General features: G+C 41.2%; 1 protein-coding gene across 3 annotated transcripts in view; it reads right to left on the bottom strand.

Moving 5' to 3' along the window:
* Positions 1-23,496, bottom strand: part of LOC146964102 (palmitoyltransferase ZDHHC14-like) — a 47,802-nt gene that overhangs the window by 20,134 nt on the left and 4,172 nt on the right. For all 3 annotated transcript variants that reach the window (XM_085768527.1, XM_085768529.1, XM_085768528.1), the window contains exon 3: positions 12,989-13,149. In XM_085768527.1, coding sequence (XP_085624653.1) covers positions 12,989-13,149 — 161 coding nt within the window. The remainder of the gene's footprint in view (positions 1-12,988; positions 13,150-23,496) is intronic.

Below are 23,496 nucleotides of genomic sequence, written 5' to 3'. Positions count from 1 at the left end.
GGATTGTGTATTTGATGAGTTTGATGAGGGAAACCAAGAAATCCCACTAGCCTCCGTAGCGTAGCTCTGAGCAGCTCACGACTCTGCTCCGCCGTTCGAAAAATAGCTTGCACCGACAATTAAAGGTAACGAACCTACTCCTAAAACTATAGGGATTATGGCAATGGGCCAATTTGCCAAAATGTTGAACTATCCCTTTAAAATATGACAATCTACAACTAATTGTATGCTTGAATCGTTATTTCTTTCACATCTTTCAGATACTGTATTTATAAAGAAGTGTGGGTTTTCCTTCCCTTTCCTTGTCAGATAAGCCAGCTCAGGTCATCTGGTTTTATTAGTCTTGGGACCAGCGAATGTGAAAAGGACGATGGTAACATGAAATCATTACCGGCGGTCTGCAAACATCCCTTGCTACGATGAAGGGTAGGTGTCGTGTTATCAGTGGCTTAAAAGGCTTGAACATGGACAACCCACACAGCTCATTATTTTTAATTAGACCCACCATTATGCCTCTTTTGCATGAGCTACACAGATTCTGCTGTTGGGTGTCACACCAGAAAGAACCTTTTGTGCAGCTGATAAAACACCATCACCCTCAAACCAGAGGTCCTGTCTTCTGAATAAAATGAAATCAGTGGTTACTAAAATTGCAAACCCAGTCCAGGTAATGTTAACAACAGCCTGGAGTTTAACATGCACTTAACAGCACGGTCTTCAGACTTTAATACCAAAAAAAGAAAATGGAGTCAAACTGCTTTGAATGGGTTTTTTTGTGAACAAAGTGATGACAGGCTAAATGGTAAGGATGAGAGCGATGATAGTGATTTTCATGCCATAAAAGGTAGAGCCTGTATCCTGTTATTGCTCCGTTCGCTTTGAGCACTCTCACGCACCGTGAGAGCCGGAGACTGTGAGTGGGAAGATCATTTTGAGATCATTTACAAAGAAGCCCATTGCATTGCTAATAGAGTGGCTTATGTGTGTTAGTTAAAGAAGGGGGGGGGGGGGCTTGTGTGGGTGTTTGACATTTCTTAAAGAGAGCAGAGGAAACGCAGCCAGCGAGTTCTGTTCTATTGAACTCATCTCTCTCCTGATCAATGCCCAGAGTGCGCTCTCCTCCTTCCTCTGTTCTCCCTCTGTTCTTATGCCCGCTCAGCAGACTCCACTGAGGGAGATGACAAATGGAGTGTGTGCGTGGGTGTGTGTGTATGTGTGAACAGTTCAGAGCAGAATTCAGTTTGCACAGTGTACCATAATCAGCATATGAGACATCGTCCAGGTATTCACAGTGCAGTAAACTTTACTCTAACATTACATCCTGTCAAGGCAAATACACAGCTGTGATGACTAACTTTAGGGTTTCTCTAAAGCATTATGGGAAACTTCTTTGAAGCCTAACGTGGGATCTCTGAATTAAGTGTTGCAAGATAGGTAGAGCTATTTAATGACATGTATACGTCATGATCAGAAGCCGATTAAAAAGCAGAGCTGTCCCAAAACTAGAGGCAAACTAGCTGCCACTGACTCTACCTGAATGAACCATCAATATTATGACAATACTGGCGTGCTGGCCAGAATACACTCTACACAAAATGATTTTAATTTAAATGGTGTGACCTCCTTATTGTGCAAACAGAGCACATTGAGAACACAATCACTAAAACACTAGAAGCACCGATCTACAGTAATACATTAAACACTGCAGTATGTGTTGCATTACTTTTCCAAAGCTGTTATTTTTGACCATCCTCATGTGGAAAACAAATATACAAATACTGCCAAATGAATAAAAATATACTTGATATTGATGTTCATTCCCCTGTGGACATAAATAATACAAGGTAATGCCAGTATAATACCAGCACAAACCTTCCCAGGCATGGTCAAAGCTGGGCTATTGAATTTAATTATATTTTACGTGTTGCCATTTCTGTCAAACACAGTTCAGGAAGGATGCAGCTGTGGGTGGTTCTTACACAGCAAAAATTAAGCATTTACATCTTGTCTCATAAGGTTTTAAATTGCAACACAATACATTAAAAACATTGCAGTACTCCTCCTCCATCTATAAATTAAATACAGAGGCTTATTTTTTCTCATTGGTTAATGTTTAAGAAAATATTATTCATGGTTTAAATGTGTATTTTTCACTTATACAGAAGTTTAGAAAGTTCTCTTCTACATGACAGCATTTCAGTAGGACTACATTTGAGTGTACGTGATATGTTTAGGTATGGAAAAAATATAAGTCTTAAACACCCGACTGGAAATTCAGGTTTTTCCACACATCTTCCTGTAAATCAGCTGTGGTCACGCCTTCAGTGCAGTTCAACCAGCCCATCAACATTCACCACACTTGTTCATGGATGCCTGCAGTAAAGCGGAGGGTGAGAGAGGGTGTCAAAGTAGTGTTTCTGCTGAACAAAGCCTTTTTTTGCAGGTTTAGCCATCCTGGCAGCCAAAGTTTAGCCTTACAACAGCGGGCAGCGGGGGATCCCTCAGAGGGATGGGGCCGAGCCCGAGTGCTTCAAGCTACGAAATAGGGCCAGGTAGACTGGGAAGTGAGGCAATACAACACGCATGCATACACACATCCCGTGTACCCGCTTACACCCTCAGGCACAAAGTTAAATGAGGGTTCAATGTCAGCCAAACTGTGCGAGGCGTTGCCTGGTGAGGTATAAAGGGAAACTAATTGCTATCCTGCTGTGTATGTGGAGGAGAGAAAACAGGAGTCTTCAGCATCACATTTGGAAAAGTGTACTGGATTATAGTATGATGGTGATGGCTAAGATGTAAAACTACAACCAGAGAGGTACAAAGCAAATTCTGTTCCTTCAAGCACCAATTTCAGGGTCTTGCACACTGCAGCCAACTGGACAAAAACACATTTTCAAACTGACTATAAATAACTTGTAACATATGGCCATGTGATGCCTCATGGAAAGCTGAAGGTGAGTCGTTACTGGAAAGCAGTGAGTGATGCCTGTTGCAGTTTCCAATGTTAATACAAAAGCTATTGTAAAAGTAGATAAGAGAAAAAAAAACATTACTTGTGTGGAAAGTCTTTGCTCTTCTTCAAAGTCTGACGTGAATAAAATGAACAAGTCAAAGGTTTCAGTCAAAAAACTGGAAACAATGACTCAATATAACAGACTGAATTCAACTTGTTGAAATGCACTAGAAGTTTTCAAGTGAATGACCAAGTCAGGATTAACTGATTAGCTAAATCAAAGCTAATCACAGGTTTACCAGCTAAGTAAGCAGCTTTCTCTACTAAGTATGACACAACAGGTTATATCCCCTCATTGAGAAGTTGTATGTGGATAATTATCAAAAGTCTTTCTGAAAAGCAGGAATAAGGTGTGAGGCATCCAGGAATCAATAACAAATCCACCAACTTGTAAAGATGTAACATTAGTGAGGTGGTATTACATGTGAACTGTCCAGTTGTTGGAAGCAAGGAAAGAAACACAGCAGTGTAGGAGAAATGTAAGTACAGGACAAGTTTACATCAATGTTTTCAAAATATTAGATCTGAAATATCAATATATCAACTGTGACTACAACTACTGCCTACATTAACAAGTGCAAAAACAAACTAGAACTAAAAAGATTAGATTTGAGGAAGTTGCTCTGCGGTTCAGTGACGGTCAACTTGCACAGCTTAAGAAATTCAGTGGAAATTCACAGGAGAGAAGTCTCTCCCGTGTGACCTTGCTTGAACCAAGCCATGAAAAGCAGCAGCACCTGTCAAACGACAGAGCAAATCTTTTTCAAGGTATAAACTGCTTTTTAAAAAACATCTGTGGAACCGCATGGCAAAGGAAAAATCTTAATCATATGATTTTATTCAAGGCAGAGCAGAGTTGCAGCCCTGAACAGATAAAATACTGCAAAAATATTTTTTGCACAATGCAAAGACTGATGGATGCTATTTTTAATGACTTGACTTGCTCCTGAGCATCATTTCAGATGTGGCTGGGTCACAAAACAGCAGAACTGACACAGCTCTTCACTGTGGGCAAAACACTGCACTGTTTTCAATTTCCTTCTAGTCTGTGCTTCTCCTCTGTTACAGTTGTGTAGGCTGAAATTATGTAAATATCCCTGTTTCTCCAAAACATATTATGACTGTCTTGACTGTGACAATTTTTTCGTCAAGTCAAACATACGGTTTGGCCTAGAGAAATCAAACGACTGTGTGGAGCGCTCTGCGAGGGGGCAGCGTTACAAACAGCCACCCTGAGGTTAAGTAACAAACCCAAAACGCACAACAGAGCAGTCACGTCATTTTGCTCAAGTATGAAACCACGGTGAATAGTCAACAAACGACTGCACGAATGCAAAGCAAAGCCTAATGTCATTCACAATATCACAAAATCATAAGAAATTGTGTCACTTTGTATTGTTAAATCTTTTCTTTTCGTTTTCTTCTGTGGTACATGTGAGGGGAAGTGATTCCGTGACATGAGGTGAACTGTTCTCCATCCGGACGAAGGCCACCTCAGGATAAATGTCTTCTGCTTCAAACGTCACTTACTTTGTCACTCTGGGCTGAACTGAGAAAGGTCTTGGCCAAGGCCACAAGGACTCAGTTCAGTAGTCTGGATGTGACAAGTGTCTGAGTGAAGGATTACAGCGAGGGAAAACAGCCTGGTCAGGTATTAGACCAAGCTGCAATATGGCAGCGGAGAGAGCGGGGCAACGCAGCTGCTGCTTCACCCTGGACGTCTCATTGGTTGATGAAGCCTGATGTGATCCACAAGGACACAGAGTAATGTATTGAGATAACCTATTGAAAAATGATTACAAAAGCTATGTTAATACTTTTATTATATTACCAAAGTGAGCCATATGTATAGATTTTTTTTCCCCCACTTAAGTGCATTAAGAAGAAAGCTGTGTGCGTGGGAGAGAGTGCAAGAGAGAGGAAGCATCATGGATGGAACAAAAGCATGATGATATACATATTGGGTAGGGCTTTGACATTTGTCCAAAAAATCATATTCGAACTTCGTTTGTTTATTAATATTAATATTCGAATATATTCGAATATTTATGGATAATATTTTTTTAATATTTTGACCCCCACCCGAAGCGACCGGATTGTCCGACGGGGGGGGAGGCGGTATAAGTTTCGCTTTCACTGTCATGCATGCTGCATGCGCGCTTCTCTCTCTCTCTCTGTGTGTGTGTGTGTGTGTGTGTGTGCGCGCGCGCGCGCGCATGCCAATAAGAAACAGCGCTATGCGGAGATAAATGAACGGATGACATGCTGCGGTGGTGTATTTGCGACAATTAAAAAAAAAACTGGCCCGCCACTCCTAAATGAATGTAGAGGAAACACATATTTCAACTTTTTCCTCCGTGGTTTGTAGAGTATCTATGGTCGCACTCGCAGCCTTTTGCTCCGCCATTGTTTATCAGTGAAGACGTGTGAACAGGCGTCAGGCGTTAACGACGTGATAACGTCATACTGTAAGTACAGGAGCCCCAGGTGATCAATGCTAATGAGCTCGCGTTTCACAACTTCAACAGGCTGAAAAAAGCCTTTAATCTGGATTGAAAACTACGTTTTCAGGCAAACACATTTACCAAAAATAATGCTTATTACAGGTTCGAATATTTAGAGCTGCCCTAATATTCGTTCGAATATGGTTATTTTTTTAATATTCGAATTATATTCGAATTTCGAAGTTCGTTGTCAAAGCCCTAATATTGGGTGTATTTTTTATGTTTTATTATTTCCTCCAACAACAGCTATACTGCGACACACATCTACTCTGTATATTGCTCTACCCCCCCACCCTCTGTAGCTCCATCATCCACTGACCATCATGTCTTTATAGATGTGTTTTTTTCAAATCTGTCACTGAAAGCCGCTAGACTGGCCAAAAACTACGGAATGGGGAGAACAGAAAAGAAAAGTTATTTTACCAGAGGGGACCTTTAAAGAGTATAAAAATGACTCTCCACAGCACTCATGATCAAATTTACATAAGTGGCAGATTGCAGGGGAAGCTTTAAGTCATAGAGAGGGTGTATAAAACCTACCACTGTGTTACATAACCCCGTTCTGGATACTGAGAGTTTTGTGAGCAGATGCTAAATGAAGAAAGCTTCACATCAGCAGGGAAATCAAACATAGTTTCATACTGTAAAGTACAAGCACAAGCCGGCACGTATACATTTTAATTGCCCGGGGAGAATAAAACACAATGGTAAGATTAAGTTTCTCCTGCAAATTTTAACACAGTGCTGCTTATTTCTACTCTCCGTCTCCCTCTCTATGATGGCTACTTTCAGGGAGTTTCCATCTGTCTCTGTCATGTTGAACTGTGCTAAACTCTTCCTCCCTTGCTGACACCCCCCCCTTTTGTCAGTCATAATAAGGGAGGACAGATTGAGGTCCATGTACCAGCAATCCACCAATGCAGGAGTAAAGATGTCAAGCGGCTTAGTAATAGAGCCTTGTTTCCACTGGCTGCACACCTATTGCTTATTATGCAGCCAGTAACGATGAATTCAAACATGAAAGTGACCTAAGGTGGTAAGCCACGGTGAGGGGAAGAGAGGAGGGAGGAGGGAGAGTCACGGTAGTGGTTTAAGCACCGGCTTTAGAATTATGATTGGTCTGTCATTCAGAACAAGGGACTCATTCTTTTCGGGACATACGTCGTCGCAGCAGCAGCAGCAGCAGCAGCAGCAGCAGCAGCAGCAGCAGCAGCAGCAGCAGGGGCAGAAAGGGCCTTGAACACGACTTACACAAACCGTGCTTCTGATATTCCCGGTCATAGTGAGACTATCTCTGAAACACATCAGTGGATTCTACCTGATGTATTTCACTTTTATTTCTTATTTTCTAAAAGAATTCTACAGTCGGAGCCGGACATCAGGTCAGAATCAGTGAACTACACTATCTGTGAGATTTCAAATGGTGCCAGCTTTTTGATGTTCAGTGGCATTTAACAGCGTAATGGTCAGCATTTAACGGATGCTGGTGCCAAGATGGAAATAAGTAGTCACCTTTAATACCTTGTCTTACTCAAGACACGGCTGTTAATCAAAAAGGCCTCCGTTTATTTGTGTTGCGGCGTCAAAATTTGCCTCCAGCCAAAGCAAATTCAACTCTATGAGCGGATATACAAGGTGTTAAAAGCCAACAAGCACATTTACAGAGTCTTATCACAGAGAGTGGAAGGTATATAATGTGATTAAAGCTCAAGCTGCGCTCTCTCTCGCTCTCACTCTTTCTTTCTGGTAATTGGCTATATTCTTTAAGTATCTGACAAGAACACTGACAAAGACAGTCACAACAACACATTTCAACACAAAGTCAAAACAGGGTTAAACAGGGTGTACATAATAGACAATAGTAGCCTATATCATGTGAATTTGTTGATAAAGAATATGTTTAATTGTGTTTCCACTGAAAACACAAAAGGAAAAAGAAAACCCAGGCTAAAAGTTCAGTGTTTTGTTTGTAACTTTAACAAGTGCATAACCTCGATGCTGAGTGGAAATACTGCAACAATGTGAAATGAGAAGTCAAGAGAGATTAACTGGTGGCAACAGAAAGAAGAGCCAAATAGTATCATTAATCATTAAAAAAAAAAACTTATTTCTGCAATATCAACATTTTAGATTCCAATCACAGACTTTAAACTTGCAGTCAGATTTTTAATGGCCACATTTACAGACAGTGTCATTACGTCACCCAATCAAGTATCTCTGATTGCATCAGCAGCAGGGTGTCTGGCTTGTGTTCCCTCAGCAAGGTTCACTCTCCGAACAAGCGGCACACTTCACGCAATTTTAGATTCATTATTACATTATGCACTTTGGCAGAGTGGAAAGAGTCAGGAAACTCTACTGACGGCGGTGTGGTGCCAAGGCAAAGAGCACAAGTCTAAACTAAAGCAAAGAAACGGTAGATGGAACTATCGCCGCAAGAATGACTTTATAAACTTAACATTGCAAAGTCAACGTCTTTGTCAGGGCCACAATACCCAGAGGTGAATCACACCTTTACAATGTCGCATTTTCCATGCCAATCTCATGAAAGGCCTGGAAACATCCCAGACATTGATTAGCACACATACGCTTCTATTCACTTAAAGGTTGAGTCTGGAGTTTTTTGCCCAAAAATAAACACTAGACTTATACAAATGAAATCCGTCTTAATCATCACCTATGGGCTTCTAGTGCTGTGTGGTGGTGACTGTGTCTGCAGTGCCCCCTCCCCCTGCCTGTATTTTGGCCTTTTTCTGTGTTTTGTTGTGCATGGGGATGTTTCTGGGTGGAGAGCGAGAGTCATTTTTTTCTCTCCAGCTAATGACGGAGCTCAGATGAAGCTACGTGCAGCAGAGTAGGAGGGCTCAGGGCTACTAGCTGCACTAGCTGTCCCAGATGTTAGCGAGTGCTAGCATGTCTCTCTCTCTCTCTCTCACTGCAAAGAAAGAGAAATATACTCTGAGTGAAGCGCTGGAGCCACGTACGGATACTCACACGTCACACGAAAACTAAAGCCTGGACTGGTAAGTAAGAGGGCCGTTGTGGTGAGCTAGCTCGATGCTAACTTCGGCTAGCGGTAAGCATCCGCTGCTAACACCCTCTTCCAAGCTCACCACGACGGCCCTAATGCTTGTTACAACATAACACTGGAAGCTGCCGTTGTTGGTGATGGCTGGGTATCGGTCCATGTCCCAGCAGTGAAGTCAAACAGCCATACTGACTGTTCCTGCTCTCATGAAAAGCCTAAATGTCATTGGACCCTCTACTGATGTGCCCATCCTTCCCCCAGCAGCCCAAACTCTAAGCCCTCCTAAATCTATTTCCTCAGTTGGCCTTGAGTCTAGTTGGCAGCTTTGGAAAACAAAAAAAAAACTGTGAAGCTGTCCTAACATTCACCAGCTAGCCTGGACCATATTAGGTAGAAGCAAGGAAACAGGCAGTTCTGACCATCTTTCACTCTGATTAGTGCTTTAGAGAGTCTTTTGGATTTGGCATGTGGTAGCTGTACTGATGCCAGCCTGTCTAGTCCTGACATATTGGGCAGGCAGGCAGACATGCATAGACATCAAACGTGGCGCACTGAGGAGACCTCAACTCTTGTCTCCGTTTCAAGCTGGGATAAACAACAAGCTGTGCTACCTTTCTCTCTGGCTTTCCACTCTTCCACCAACCTGACACATGTGCACATGGTATTTCTGCAGGATTAGGAGTACAACAGAAAGAATGACAAGATACTGAGAGTGAAGATGACATGCACGGTATAGTGTCTCATCTGTTTTTTCCATTTTTTTTTACCTGTGCAAACATGCCACATTTGATTTCGTTTGAGGTGGGCTACAATACAGGCCTCCCACTCTGACCTTGTTTTCACAGGCAAAGCCTAAAGCATTTGGCAGACAGCAGAGATATCTGCTGCTCACAATGATGACAACAGACGCCTAGCTATCAGCTTTCCCCTCTGAAGTACAGGGAGGATGAGAAACGTTGATGTCTCATATTGTACCAACATTAGTTCCTCTGTTGTTAGGTCAACAGATCAATAGGAGTAGTGTTGAACTTGAGCTTTGTAGCACTTTGACTTGAAAACATCATTAACTATTTATGAGTCTGCTGGTGAATAAAAAAATAACCTCCTTGGACTGCTGATGGCCAGAGTATTCAAGGACATGTTACAATTGGGATAAACATGCATTGCATACACTGCACATGCATAAGATACAGTAGATGCAAACTGTAGTCATGTGGTGGTTGGTAATTTGCAGCACTCAGCAAATATTAGTTATGTCTTCTTCTTCTCTACAAGGGTTTTTATGGAAAATCTTATCTGAGATTAATGGATGGCACTTTGGTAAATGGGGTGAGCAAGAGCCGTACATCAAACTGCACATCAAATAAAACAGCAACTAAGCATATACGAACCAAAGCTCGAAGTGGTAAAGAGCACTGCAGCATGACCATGTGAAAAGGTTAACAGCACTCGCTAAGTGTATCAGCTGCTTTCTTAGTATCTGTATCCACACAGTTTTCTGAGTAGTAAAAAAAAAAAGTTTTGCATAAAAATTGACCCAAAAAAAAAGTCAAATCCTGTTGAAGAGAAGCAGAGATAGGGAGGACAAATGAGGAGCACTGACATGAGAAAGCATGTACAAACACACTACATAAAAGTGCAAACATGGGGAGTGAAAGCAGACGTTGTAAACTATTTAACAACTTCAGAATGCACTTTCATCACCGCTTCAAGACAGATGGACAGAAAAGCAAATACAAGTGGTAAAAACAAAGTGCAGCTGAGAGAGATAGAAAGAGACAGGCATTAAATGTTTTCTCCTGGAGGACACAGTGAGGTTGGTTGCTGTTGAGGCTCGGGACAGAGTTGGATGATCAAGCTAAGCGCTTACAGATGTCCTACTAACGCCTCGCATGTTAAGCTGCCACGCTATGAACCAAACAGCGGAGCGGTTCATGGGTCTGGACAACGCGACCGGAGAAAGGAAGCAAAGAATGAAGGTGGGTGTTTGAAAATTTGGAAATACGGTGCAATGTGGTTTATTTATAGAAAGACACCGCTTTAGAAAGACTGATAGAGACTGACAGAAAGAGAAAGCAGGAGAAGAGCAACAGCACACAGTGAGTAACTCAGTGAGGAGAAGCAAATGCATTTTAACAAAGATTTTTTTTACCGGCTGTGGGAAAAAGGCAACAACCTTTACCTCTCACTATTTTAAATCCTTGCTGAAGGTCACAAAACACCCGAGGTATTTATGTGCATTTTATCTGCATGTGTGTATAAAATCCTTGCGCTATTACAAGCTAGGTTCTTTCAAGGGGATAAGAGATAATGGTAGCCATAATGGCACCAACACCGAAGCAGTCTATTAGTCTTCTGGCAGCATCTTAAATGCCAAGGGATGTGGGTGTTTGAGGGAAACACTGCCAAGATGTGAAGGCACTGCAACACCCAGCTACAATGGAAACTGTCTTCACCTTAACGAATCGAAACATTCATCTAAACATGTTCTCAGAAGATAAAATTCAAAATGCTGTGGCCATGCAAGTGCACTAAGAAGTTGGTGAGTGAGAAAATGTTGCTATAACCAACAGAAATTACTGAAAAAACTGCACAAAAATACAAACTTGTTAAAGGAACTCCTTCAAAACAAGCCTAGACTATAGTATTATTTCACCGCCTATACACACAGATCTGGCTTCAGGCAGTCAACAACATCGCAGCAATCATTTGTCTGTCAATGTGATATTCACATTTAGAAACAGCCAATGGCTGTGTTTGGAAATGTACAGAACAAAAGCTAATTGGGGTGAACTGATGGTAGAGAAAGGGGGGGGGGGATGGTATTTAGGTCAACAATGTTCATATTTTCTGCTTTTAATTTGTTTATCCTCTGAAAAAATGCTCACCAATACAACATGGTGCTCTTGCAGAGTGCTGTTTCAGCCCGCTGCTCCAAGCTCTCTGTGCCTTACCTTCCCTCCAAAAGCTTTTAAGTCTCCTAATGAGATTAATTAAGCCGGTCCAGAGTTTGTTTAATGAGGCCCCCATGGCCTGAAGCACGGAAAGGACCATTGCTGGGAAACAGAAGCTCCACATTCCAAATAAAAGGACCAAAACTTTAAAGGAGGTTTTAAAAGGGAGGTTTAGAAAGTTAAACCTTAGAGTACAGTGGTGATAATCCATTTAGCTACAGGGCAGCAGGACACTACTGGAGAGTGGTGACTCAGTTCTGCAACGTTATGGTTAATAACTAAACTGCATCTAATACCACTGTAGATTTTTGCATAAAGGTTCCCTCGGGCATGATTCTCCCTACACTAAGGTCTTTATGTTACCACATACAATTTCTCAACATGTAAATTCATCTTCCTTATTTTGGTACTTCCTTTAACTTCTATTGTGAAATAATAAATTAGTAAACACAAACTTTAGATGATTCATTCAGCATAAAAAGTATTAAGAGTCATTCACACAGTTAATGGTCAGATTCTGTGTGTGAGTTTCTGCATAAACAAGTAGTTTCTACAGAAAAAGGAAGTCTTGAATGGCTGCTCAACATTTCAATATATACCACAACAACAACACACACAGCAACATTTAAAGAGAGTACCCACATCCTACATTAGTTGCATTGATTTATTTATTGATTATTGATGTTTAAAGCAATGCAATAATGTAAAGAAAGAGGCAGCTGTGAGTTGCATGAGCAGACTGAATCCACATCAGTAACTGCAGCAGCCGTGGCTGATTGTGACTCGTGGCAAACCATGGGCAGTGCTGCGATGCTGGTAATTCAGTTACTTCATATCAAGTGATTCCTAATGCACCAACAGTTTTACCTTTCACATCATAAATTAGATTTTGAAGTTATCAAAACACAATTTATGAGTCAGGTAATACATCAAATGGAGGCCTCCGAATAGGATGGAGAGAAATAAACAGATCAAAGTCCATTTGGTCAAAGCAGCACCGATATTTCACCTCAACCTAAAAGCAGAGTGCCTTTACAGTCAGTGGAAGCCTGATCCCCATTTCTTTGGCAACTCAGACCAACTCCAGACACATCAGCCAGATAATTTGGCACTGTGTATGAGAGGTTGTAAAAACACAGGAGCTCTGCTGGATTAGTACCATGCAGAGGGGCTTACTCAGAAAAAATACAGCATCTAAAATAGAGGTAACCATAAACTGAGACAGGGAGAATAGCATTGGATGAATGGAGAGATTATAACAAGAGATATGAAAAGACACCTCTTTGATATACTATACAAAGGAACAACTCAATATGGGTTAGTGAAATAAACAGCGCTGGTAAAGGAATATGTCCAAGGACACAGTAAGAAAGCTGACATGAGGAGAAGCACGAATGCAACTTCAAAAATAGTGTCTTCAAATGAATTCTTATATCTGAAAGCACTGGTATCTAAAACTATCTCATAGTCAAGAGTGTAGGCTTACCTATTTGCCTCTCGAGATCAGCCGCTTCATCTGGGGTGGCCCTGGGCAGCACCCCTGGGTCACTGAAGCTAGTTCTCAGCAGCGTGCCCAGTACAAACAGAAACAGCACACCTCCTATGACTGGGATGGCCGGGGTCAACTGCAGCGCCAGGAACCGACAGCTGGTAGGGCAAGAAGAGGAGAGAAAAAGATAAATGAGCGACAAAAGAAAAAAAGAAAAGTGGCTCTGACAGACTGGTCAAAAAAAATGGAGGATCACTTGATTAATATTAGCTGATGACTAACGGGCACATATCTGCCAACAAACTGTTCTTCCTAATATAAACATTAGTACACAACACTGAGCTTGTATGACACTGATTGGTAGTTGACACGAGCCCTCAAGTTTCAGAGATGATAATCTACTTGTGGTTTAATGACCAGTAAGTGCATACATCTCCTTAACAGACACACAAATGCACACATGAGGCTCAGTCCCCTGTGTTGTAATCTGCTCTAATGAAACAATTTAGCATAATCCCATTAAATAGCCAATGGTGCAGGTGGTTATTACAGTAATTACATTTAGTCTTACAGAGGTGAGGCATAGGCTGCCACATCCTATTTCATTTGCTAGTCTCTAGACTATTGGATTGGATGTAGGGGTCAGCACAGAGGTTCTACTCCAGACAGAGGAAACTAAATGAACCATGTGGTTACCATATGTTTTGAGGGATGCTGTTGAGGAATGCAAAACAGTCCTGAGAATCGAGCCAGGGTTTCCAATAAAAATCTGTTCATCTGTTTATCTATTTAAATAAATGCACCAAATGCAAAAATATTCTGTAAGTGTCCTTCTTATTTAGTGAAAATACCTTGTATTAGACATCAGAGATTTTATAGAGTGAGTAAAAGGACTGTAAACTATGAGATCCTTAATTCACTGAGGATTTTTGAGTGGCACTTCTGTCTACAGTAAAGTTAAACAGTTAGAAGCAGTTTGCTTTTAAATAAAATGTTATATAATTACGGATGTCTAAGTATATTGCCATTCTTTTAATCAATATTCTAATTTAAGCCACGATGAATTTGCTTGTGAATAAAATGTACACTACATTGGTGCTGGACATGATATCACTATCACACTATCACACCAGCCATCAGATGGTAACACCTTGGGAGGCCAGTTACATCCGCTGATCTACGCCAACACCAGTTAAGCTGATAACCCAAGCCAAACTATATTTAGGGTTGCGATGCTGGGTTCCACCGATGATAGCGGATACGGAGGATGTAAATATGGACTTGGAGCATTTACACAGATTTGCTGATCTGTGCTAACTGGACTTGGAGCATCATCTGCACACACTCAACTGCTGGAGAGGACGACCCCATGAGGCGGTGGGGATAAGGTCAGCCAACACCTGGCATCCAAGCAAAGACCACAAAACAGACACATTTCTAATCTTATGGCAGTAAGGTGTAACTTGCCTGTGAGCTAAGTAAGCCAGAGGGCAAAAAAGATGCTTCAAATACTTATGGCTTTTTTTTTTTTATGTTTGAGCTGTGACACGACATCTGAGTGGACATTAACCAGTTCTCTGCTCTCTACATCTGGACTGAGCACAAAAAAACCCCCACAGGGTTGTCTAGGACATCAGCAGGGGGCTCCAGGCAGGACAACGCCACACAGCACAAACATTTCTCCAGTTCAACACCTGCCTGGAGTTTCCAAGGTCAGTGTTCTGTACACCGCCTGTGTCCATATACAATATACACAACTTAGACACTTGCTAGGAGGACATTCATTTAACATCCCATTCATTTAACATCCCTCAGTCCTTTTGCAATTCTCCACCAGCCTCTGGCTCCTGAACTGGGCAGGGAGGAGACGCACCATTCAGCACTGAGTCCTGAGATTGTAATCTAATACAGGCCATATTCTTATCTCTGGCGGGGCACTACTGCAGACAATTTTTCTGCTTATAATCTTCCAAATCTGGCGGTCGCTGTTTAAACAGAAAACGGCTTTGTTGCTCCTGCCTATCAAAATACTTTCCCTCCAAACAAAGTAAGTACCGGTTGTATAAATCTGTGGGTTTCCTCTTTGTCTTCAGAATACAAACATAAATATAATATTAAGTTATATGATCTCATATCATTACTTCTGCATCAATAATGCATGTCTTGGTAATGTAGATTATAGAAACAATGGGGGGAAAAAGGCTTTAGGCATCTTTCAACAGATTTGACCAAAACCACTTCAATTCCTATGCTGAGAGGAGACAAATAACAAACAAATGCCAGCAGATTTCTGACCACTTAGACAGAGCTGAGAGGACAATGCCTTAGGAAATGCTGAAACGAGATGACTACTCCAGTGATGCAGGGAGAAAGCTCAGTTCTTTGTTTCTTGTCTGGGGGCTGAAAATGCATAAAAAATGTAACATCCTCATCACATAGTTAAGACAACCCACCCAGCTCTTAGCCTGGCAACTTAAGTACAGTACAACAGTACAACCTAAATGATTTCAAGTCTTTTTCTGTATCCACACAGACATTAACCAAACAATGGCCACAGTTCTATGTCAATACCAAGAATGAATACTTCTTATAGTTGTATCAACTACAATAATCGATAGAACAGACTTCTGTGTGTCCTGTTTTATTTGGCACTTTCATGGACGATCAGCTTTCTATAGTCTGTCTGCATTTGCCCCTGAAAAACAAAACAAAACAAAGTCTGTCATTATCCGACACTGATTCAACCACTGATTCACTTCGACCTCTATTCTGCCTGTTTATGTTAATTGTCCTTTAATCTATTAATGAAACCACCAATTAGAGGTGCTAATGGGAAACAACTACAGTTCAAAAATCTGTGACAGCAAGCCCAAAGCCAAGATCTGAATGGTTTTAAAAAGTAATCAATGAGAAAGTCAGACTCCCCACCAAAAAGTCAAATATTGACAAAGGTCATTTAGAGCTGCAAAAGCACAGAATGGTGTGAACACGCTGTTCTCTCTTTCTGCAGGAGGAGAGCCAGAACATGCCGATTAGTGCTCTCTTTCATGGCAATATTACGACATTTCAAAACTTGTCATCTGGTAAGTGGTGATGGGGATGGCTGAGAAAGCTGCACAAAACGCTGCCTCTGTCCTCAAAGGCCTCGTCTCGATGTGTCGGACATCAGGAGCCTAATGAAAAGGCAGTCATGTGTGATAGAAAGTGACAGGTTGGTAGAAACAGACAGAGATTAAACACTGAAACCATTAGAGAGCCTGCCTGCCCTACAGACATGAATCAATAGAGATACGTGGATGAGCTGCTGGTAGGCAACACCTTGCCTGGTTTAAATTTCCCCTGAAGACAAAGTCCCGGAAATCAATTTGTATCAGTCACTGAACGAGAGGTAAAGACCATGAGTAATTTCAACAGCCATCTTTTCTGTAAAGGACTGGAAAAACTGGACATCGGCAAAGAAGTGGACAATTCCAAAGTTACACCTTCGTTTTCCTTTTAGTTGGATACCAAATCTTATATTTAACTGGGACTTTAGGGGCTTTGTTGCCATGGAGACGGACAGTATCCAATGTCAGACATGGTAAATTTCGAGAGGGAATGTGGTTACCCTGGAAACAGCCACATGAGTGAGCTGAAGCCTCCAAGGAAGGAAAAAGGAAACAGACATTCAACAAGATATAGACAGTGTGATAACATTACTACAATCCTTTAAAACGTCTCAACACACCAAATGGTTTTAGAGGACGATGGCTGAATTATTGTTCCATTTGATACAGAAATACAGTGGGGAGTTCGACTACAGAAGAAATACGAGTAGACAATGTGCTTCGAAATGTCATTTTCTAGCCATTGTTCTCTTCCAGTAAATATGTGGGCTGCAGTGCATGTTTTGTACTAACCTCGAAACAGATGTCGAGCAGAAACACATTCATATGGAAAACATAACTTGGGATCAATCCTGCTTGTCCAGTCAAAAGTTAGCGGAAAGAATTTATGATCAAAAGAGGGAAAGAATCCGAAAAAACAACAGTGTTTCCCGTACATTTTTTTTTTTGTAGCAGCCTGCCGAAATATCAACCAGCTTTGATTTTCAAGGCCTTTTAAAATATTTTAAATGGGTAATGTTTTATTGTTTGTGTTTGTTTATTGTGTAAAAATTCAAATTTTTCTTTAAGAGTTTAGTTTTATGTGCACAATGCACCGATTCACTGCCTCTCCTTGCCCCACTCTCTCGCTCTCACAGACAAATCGACAATGGACTGGTCTATCACAGTTGCACTGGCCATCAGCAGAATTCCTGCCGTATGAGTGGGCAAGTGAACGTCAACAAATACATAAACTTTTACCATCCCTGCCTGTCTCCTTACCAGCCCTCTCTGTGGACATGTAGCCTAATCAACCCTCGCCCTCACGCAGGCATTTGTTTGACACAACATGAAGCAGCAATGGAGCTGTGTATCTTTATCCAAAATCATTCACATTAAGAGGCACAATACACTCAGCAGCCAAAGCACTCTACAAATCAGAGAAGTATGAAAAGTCAAATCCAGCCTGGCTTCCCGTGGGATTGTCTAAAATAAACTTGACCAAACATTCTAAATATAAACTTATCAAACATAATTTTCATCAGTGAAATTCCTGGAGCAACAGGCTGACAAACAAACACAGCCTTGTTGGTCAATTAAGGCAATCAGAGCTGAGCTGAAGTTGTGTATTACTGGGATGACTCTCTGTGACAGTTTGCACTGATGATAACTCTCCAACAGAAACCAACTTATAAAAATGAACTGCTTGACTGTCAGTGTATGAATTAGTCAGTGTTGATAGCAATGCAGCAAAGCTTCGATAGCTAATTCCAAGGGCAACACCATTGTATATGGTTAATGCATCTGCAAGAGACATTACTACATGTCAATGTAGACTTACAGAGTGAGTCATGAGTAAGATGGTCACAAGCATGGTCACAAGTAAGTTAGATGGTCACAAGCATTTAAACAGCAGTCAGCATTTCGTTAACAAAAGAAAAACTTAGTATTTATATAGATTTCTGTAGTATATATTACCATTAGGGTGGAGTTTAGAAAAAGTAGTAAGCTGGTAGTGACACATGTGAACATGATGCACAGAGAAGATTAGATTTTGTAATATTATTTTTTGGTTTGAAAGCCCATTTAAGGCATTGTATTGTAGCATGGCAAGTAGAAAATAACACAACAATCAAAACAAACCCTGCTAATTATCTAACTCCATTAACATTTGGTGTAAATTTAATATATCTAATCTACAAGCAGCAAGACAATGTTTTCACACAGAAATAATCTAACATACAATCTACTTGTGATGTCAGGCTATAGTAGATCTGATATTGCAGCTCTTTTTCAGCAAATGTCCTCTGTGCACCAGTGGGACATGTTGATTACTTGCACAGAAATCTTCCTACCTCAATAGGGCCTGCGGAGGCTTCCCGATTCATTTGCCTCTCATAGGGTGTGCTAATCTCAACAATAATCCAATCCAGATTACCGTTATCACATTTCCTGTTAAATCCTCTTATGGTGCCAACCAGTTTTTCAAAACTCAGCTGGGAGTTAAGCTTTGGGGACTTTCATCTCTGCTTGATGCAACCATGTGACGGTTTGCCTCACCCTGCACTGATCACTAGGTGTCCTTTCAGCATCACCTGAGATAAACAGCACCCTCATTTATTTTCCTATTTGGCCAATACAGCTTTGTAGGCAATCAATGTGCTGTAATACTGTATAAAAAAAGACTTCTATCAAACAGATCATGCTACTTCCAGCACATACAATAACTGGGCCTATTACACTTGCTTGAGAGGAGGTAGGCTAGTTTAGCCAGATATACAAGTGAAAGCAGCAGAACAACCAAATATATGAATATATTCAAATGTGCTTAAGGTTGTGTTAAAATGCATTTGAAGCACTTGGCTTTGTGGCCTTTCATCCAAAAGTCTCATTATTCATCTGGCTACATGGATACAAAGCTTTGTCAGCTTTGCCTTTTATTACATTTTGATTGCTTTAGATGGCAGGCAAGGGCAAAGCATGAACCCCCTCTTAGCTGTAGGCCAAGTCATTTGTCAATGAAACTACTGAACATGACAAGCTTTTGCAAATGGTTACGTTTTTGCCCCGACTACTTCATGGGATCATGATTTCCCTCCACCTCTCAGACAGATGTCAGAGGTGCGCGAGACGATCCTAGGACTGCAACGGTCCTGTGTGCGTGAGAGCCCCAAAATTCACAAGCGTAACCTTCCCACTAACATGTGCCATGCACTCAATTACCCCTGGCACAGGGAGTGAATGTGCTAGCATGGGAAAGCTGTGTGACAAACAGAGGGTGCAAGGTCGATTGAAGGCTTGGAGCTAGGCAGGGGGAGGAATCACACTACAAAAAAGCAAACAGCTGGACATGATTCCTGGTTTCAGTGAGGCTAGGTGACAGCTCTGCCTCTTGCTCCTAGAGCAAAACAGACAGCAGCAATAAAGTCTCTGACAGGAGTTCTGTGAGGAATTAGAGTCACATCTAAAACATATTCACTTCTAAAATGACCTAGATGTGGCTAGCTGATATTCATACACGAGTAAACAGTAAAGACTGTCATCTCCATTGACCCTGTTTACCTACCTAGGAAATGAGTGCACTCATAAAATCAGAACATTGTATGCTCTTGTTTGTGGAAACTGCTGTTTCTTCTATTCAACGGAATGGAAAACAGTGAGATTATATCAGGAATGGCTCACGCTTAAATATTTGTCAGCTTGGCTAGAGAGAAATGCTTTTCTTGTCTTTGAAAACCACATCTACCATGGGTGTGACTGTTCAAATTATGAGGACAAAGACTCTTTCGCAATTGGTTGCCGTTGTGAGTTTCCAAAAGCTTATTATTTTGCCCAAGCATGCAGCAAACCCACTTGCTATTCTTCTGGAGTATGTGCTGAACTAACATAGTACCAGAAAGAAAGAAAGAACCATTTCACTGATTTCACTCTATCAAATTTGTAACAGGAGAGTGAAAAGATGGCATGCCTGAGTGGGGTCTTTAGAGCTGCTGTATTCTCTGAATGAAGCAGGCCTACAATGCCTGGGGTATTACACAGGGTTACAAGGTTATCGTTCTTTCACAAGGAGGAGATGACCAAGACTATTTCTGAGGAACCCGACCTCGCCCTACTAGTCCATTTAAAGCGTTGGCCTTTCATTTAACCTGTGCACAAACATAACCACATCAGCCTGAGGTGGTTTCATCATTACGATATCTAAGCAAGATTATTTTCAGCAACTTGTATAGCAGATGAATTTTATTTTGCTGGTGCTAATCAAGATTTAAGATTGGGAGATAATTTGCCAGACAATTTACTAGACCAGTTTGCATGTTGATTTACACAACAACTGCTGAACCAGAATAAACGCTGCTCTGATGAAAACGACAGACTTGTAAATGTGTAAATTCAAAATTGAACCATTGTACAATAAGGCTTTCTGACCATTTCCCAGTGATCTGTAGTCTTTGGTTCATCTGTATACCATTATTTTCTTTCTTAATGTTTCAACTGAGTTGTTAGTCTGGTGCTTTCTTTTCTTTTCATGTGTTCTGTTTTTAACTTGGCCGCAACAGCATGGTCAGCTCTATGATCACAAACGGCTGATCGACAAAGTGATTAAAGGGATAGTTCACCCTAGAATGATATTTCGCTCATTATCTACTCACCCTCATGTGGACTAAGGGCTGGAAGAAGTTTCAGAGTCCTCCGTCCCTTCTCTGAGTTACAGGGGGTCTTGGCGTAGCAGTGCATGTCCATATAACGGTTGCAAAGGGACACCAGAGCTCTTCGTAAAAAAACACACACAAAAAAACATCCAAATACCTCCATGCTGCTCGTATGTAATGTCCGTCTTGTGCTGAAGCCCCAAATTGCGTAATTGTCCCGAAATCTCGCGTGATTCGCAGTAACCGCACTGACGCCGGCGCAAATCACGCGAGATTTGGACGGACCAGGAAGAGGAGCTTCGAGAAGCTTCCGCTACAAACAAGCTTAAAATATAGACTTATTTAATTTTTTTCGGGACAATTACGCAATTTGGGGCTTCAGCACAAGACGGACATTACATACGAGCAGCATGGAGGTATTTGGATGTTTTTTTGTGTGTGTTTTTTTACGAAGAGCTCTGGTGTCCCTTTACAACCGTTATATGGACATGCACTGCTATGCTGAGACCCCCTGTAACTCAGAGAAGGGACGGAGGACTCTGAAACTTCTTCCAGCCCTTAGTCAACATGAGGGTGAGTAGATAATGAGCAAAATATCATTCTAGGGTGAACTATCCCTTTAAGACTCAACAGTTGGTCAGCCAAAAGCTATGTGACTGAGCTGGATTTTCCCCAAGGCCTTTGCTTCTAAAAAATGAATTGCACTCTTAGTTAGTTTAGTGCATAGTTGCATACACAATTGGAATGGGACATTCGTAAAAAAGGTATACATAGATGAAATCATGGCCACTGGTGACGGGTGTACAAAGAGTAGTTTGGTTCAAGGAAATAACTACTACAGATATTTAATGAACACATCAAACAGGAACTGTGTTTTCTATTCAAAATAGGAACCAGTCTGTTTTGTTTAGTGGCTCTCAGGTAGTATTTATGACAGGGTCACTTTAGCTAGCCTAGCCACCTGCTAAACAGGCTCAATTGGTTTTCTTGAGTGGGTCTCATCATCTGCTACAGTCAAAAAGTGGGTAAATCACAATTTTTAAAAGAAGCAGCAAGCTGAAAAAAATGTGAATGTTTAAAGAACTTGATGTGGAGAGCAAACATAATCTCTAAATGTTTTACAGCAGAAAATTTCATTTTGGCAGATAAATGTGAGTGGACATGGAGCAGTTTGGTTCCACTCTGCGCAGAGAGCAAGAATTTTCCCCGTGAATCAGAGCTGCCAGGCAGAACACACTCCCTAGCAGTGTACCGCACCATAAATAAAGTGGCTACAGGATTTACTGATGGACATAAATTAGATGCAGCTAAATGTGCAGGACAAAGCCTGACCCATTCTTGCATCACTGAAATGGGCTGTAGCCTATGCATGCCGATATCAACTAGGCCTACATGTGCTGCTCTGATCTCAGGATAAAGATTTTGCTGTTCAGTTTTGCAACACACAAAACTACAAGAAAGAACTGCAAAATAAGAACAGTAGATGACTAGAACACTGGTATTATAGCTCTTGTATTACTAGGACATGTTTCACATCGTACAGAAGTATTTTAAGAACACACAGTTCAGAACTGCAGTGGGAAAAAATGCAAAATGATACTGCTGTGTTGCTACCTCTTGCTACTCCTGCTCTACCAATAAAGTCAAAATCCATACCACAGCTCAAATTCATACTTGTGTTCTTTCTATACCATTCATGCCGTTCACCCCTAAACTCAACCATCAAACATTGGCAGTGACAACAACCACCCTAACCAGTTCCAGTTGTATGGAAAACATTCAACAGTTTACAGTTGCTCACAAATAAAACAGTTAAACCAAACATATGCAAATTCAATCAGCCCAGCTACTGAACTCTCCAGCATGGGTGACAACAGTCTAGTACAAGTACTGCTATACCAGCACTGTGTTGCTGATGTTTCAAATGTGTTCTTCATCAATCATCACTTAGTCTTAAAATCCCAGGTGGATCTAGCAGGCTCCAGTAGGTTTTATATAAAATACCCATCATAAACTCTCAGCCCAAAGTTTTATCTAGCCATGTTACGGTATATCATGCTGTACGTGTGACATGTCATATTCAATTTACCATCATTTTCTTCAAAGAAGGTAAGGATTATTTTCTTGAAATAAATATAAAAATAGTCACAAATTTACTGTTGGTTGACTGATTCAACGGGGGCTCAGGATGAAGAGCAGGACATCTACAATAAACACTGGTCTGCATTTCCCCAGCTCCTCCTGTCCATGTGTGGAAGTGTTCTCAGGCTACACACTGAACCCCAAGCAGCTCCCAATGGTCCCCGAGGCACCACAGCCACTGCCATCAGTGTGTGTTAATGGACTAATGAGACATTGCAAAGCTCTTTACTGTAGATAGAAGATCTCTATAAATGCCGTCATCTCAGCACCATAACGGTGTTTCACAAATTAATGCAACACACATGTAGCAGGTATTCACTGCCTAATGTCACAGCCCAGTTATGATGACCACTATATTACATTTGACTAACTGAATATAAAAATACAATTCAAACCAAAGCGTTCAGCCTTCTCCCTGTCCAAAGCTGTAGTTCTTCAGACAAATTTTCACACCGAACACAACAATGTAACAGAATACCACTTCAAACATCTGCCTCAGTGAACTTTTACTAGGCATAAGTGTGCAACAACATGTGCAACAACAGCACACATGGACGTCTGGAGGGAGCCAGCAACAGAATAATAAACAGACCAAAGTCTGCCGGTCACTAACAGGGTTTATTGTGCA

Source organism: Trachurus japonicus, chromosome 22 (assembly GCF_045865225.1).
Source record: "Trachurus japonicus isolate A0001 chromosome 22, Traja_1.0".
In the NCBI taxonomy this organism is placed as follows: domain Eukaryota; kingdom Metazoa; phylum Chordata; class Actinopteri; order Carangiformes; family Carangidae; genus Trachurus; species Trachurus japonicus.
This window is presented reverse-complemented; position numbering and strand designations above follow the sequence as displayed.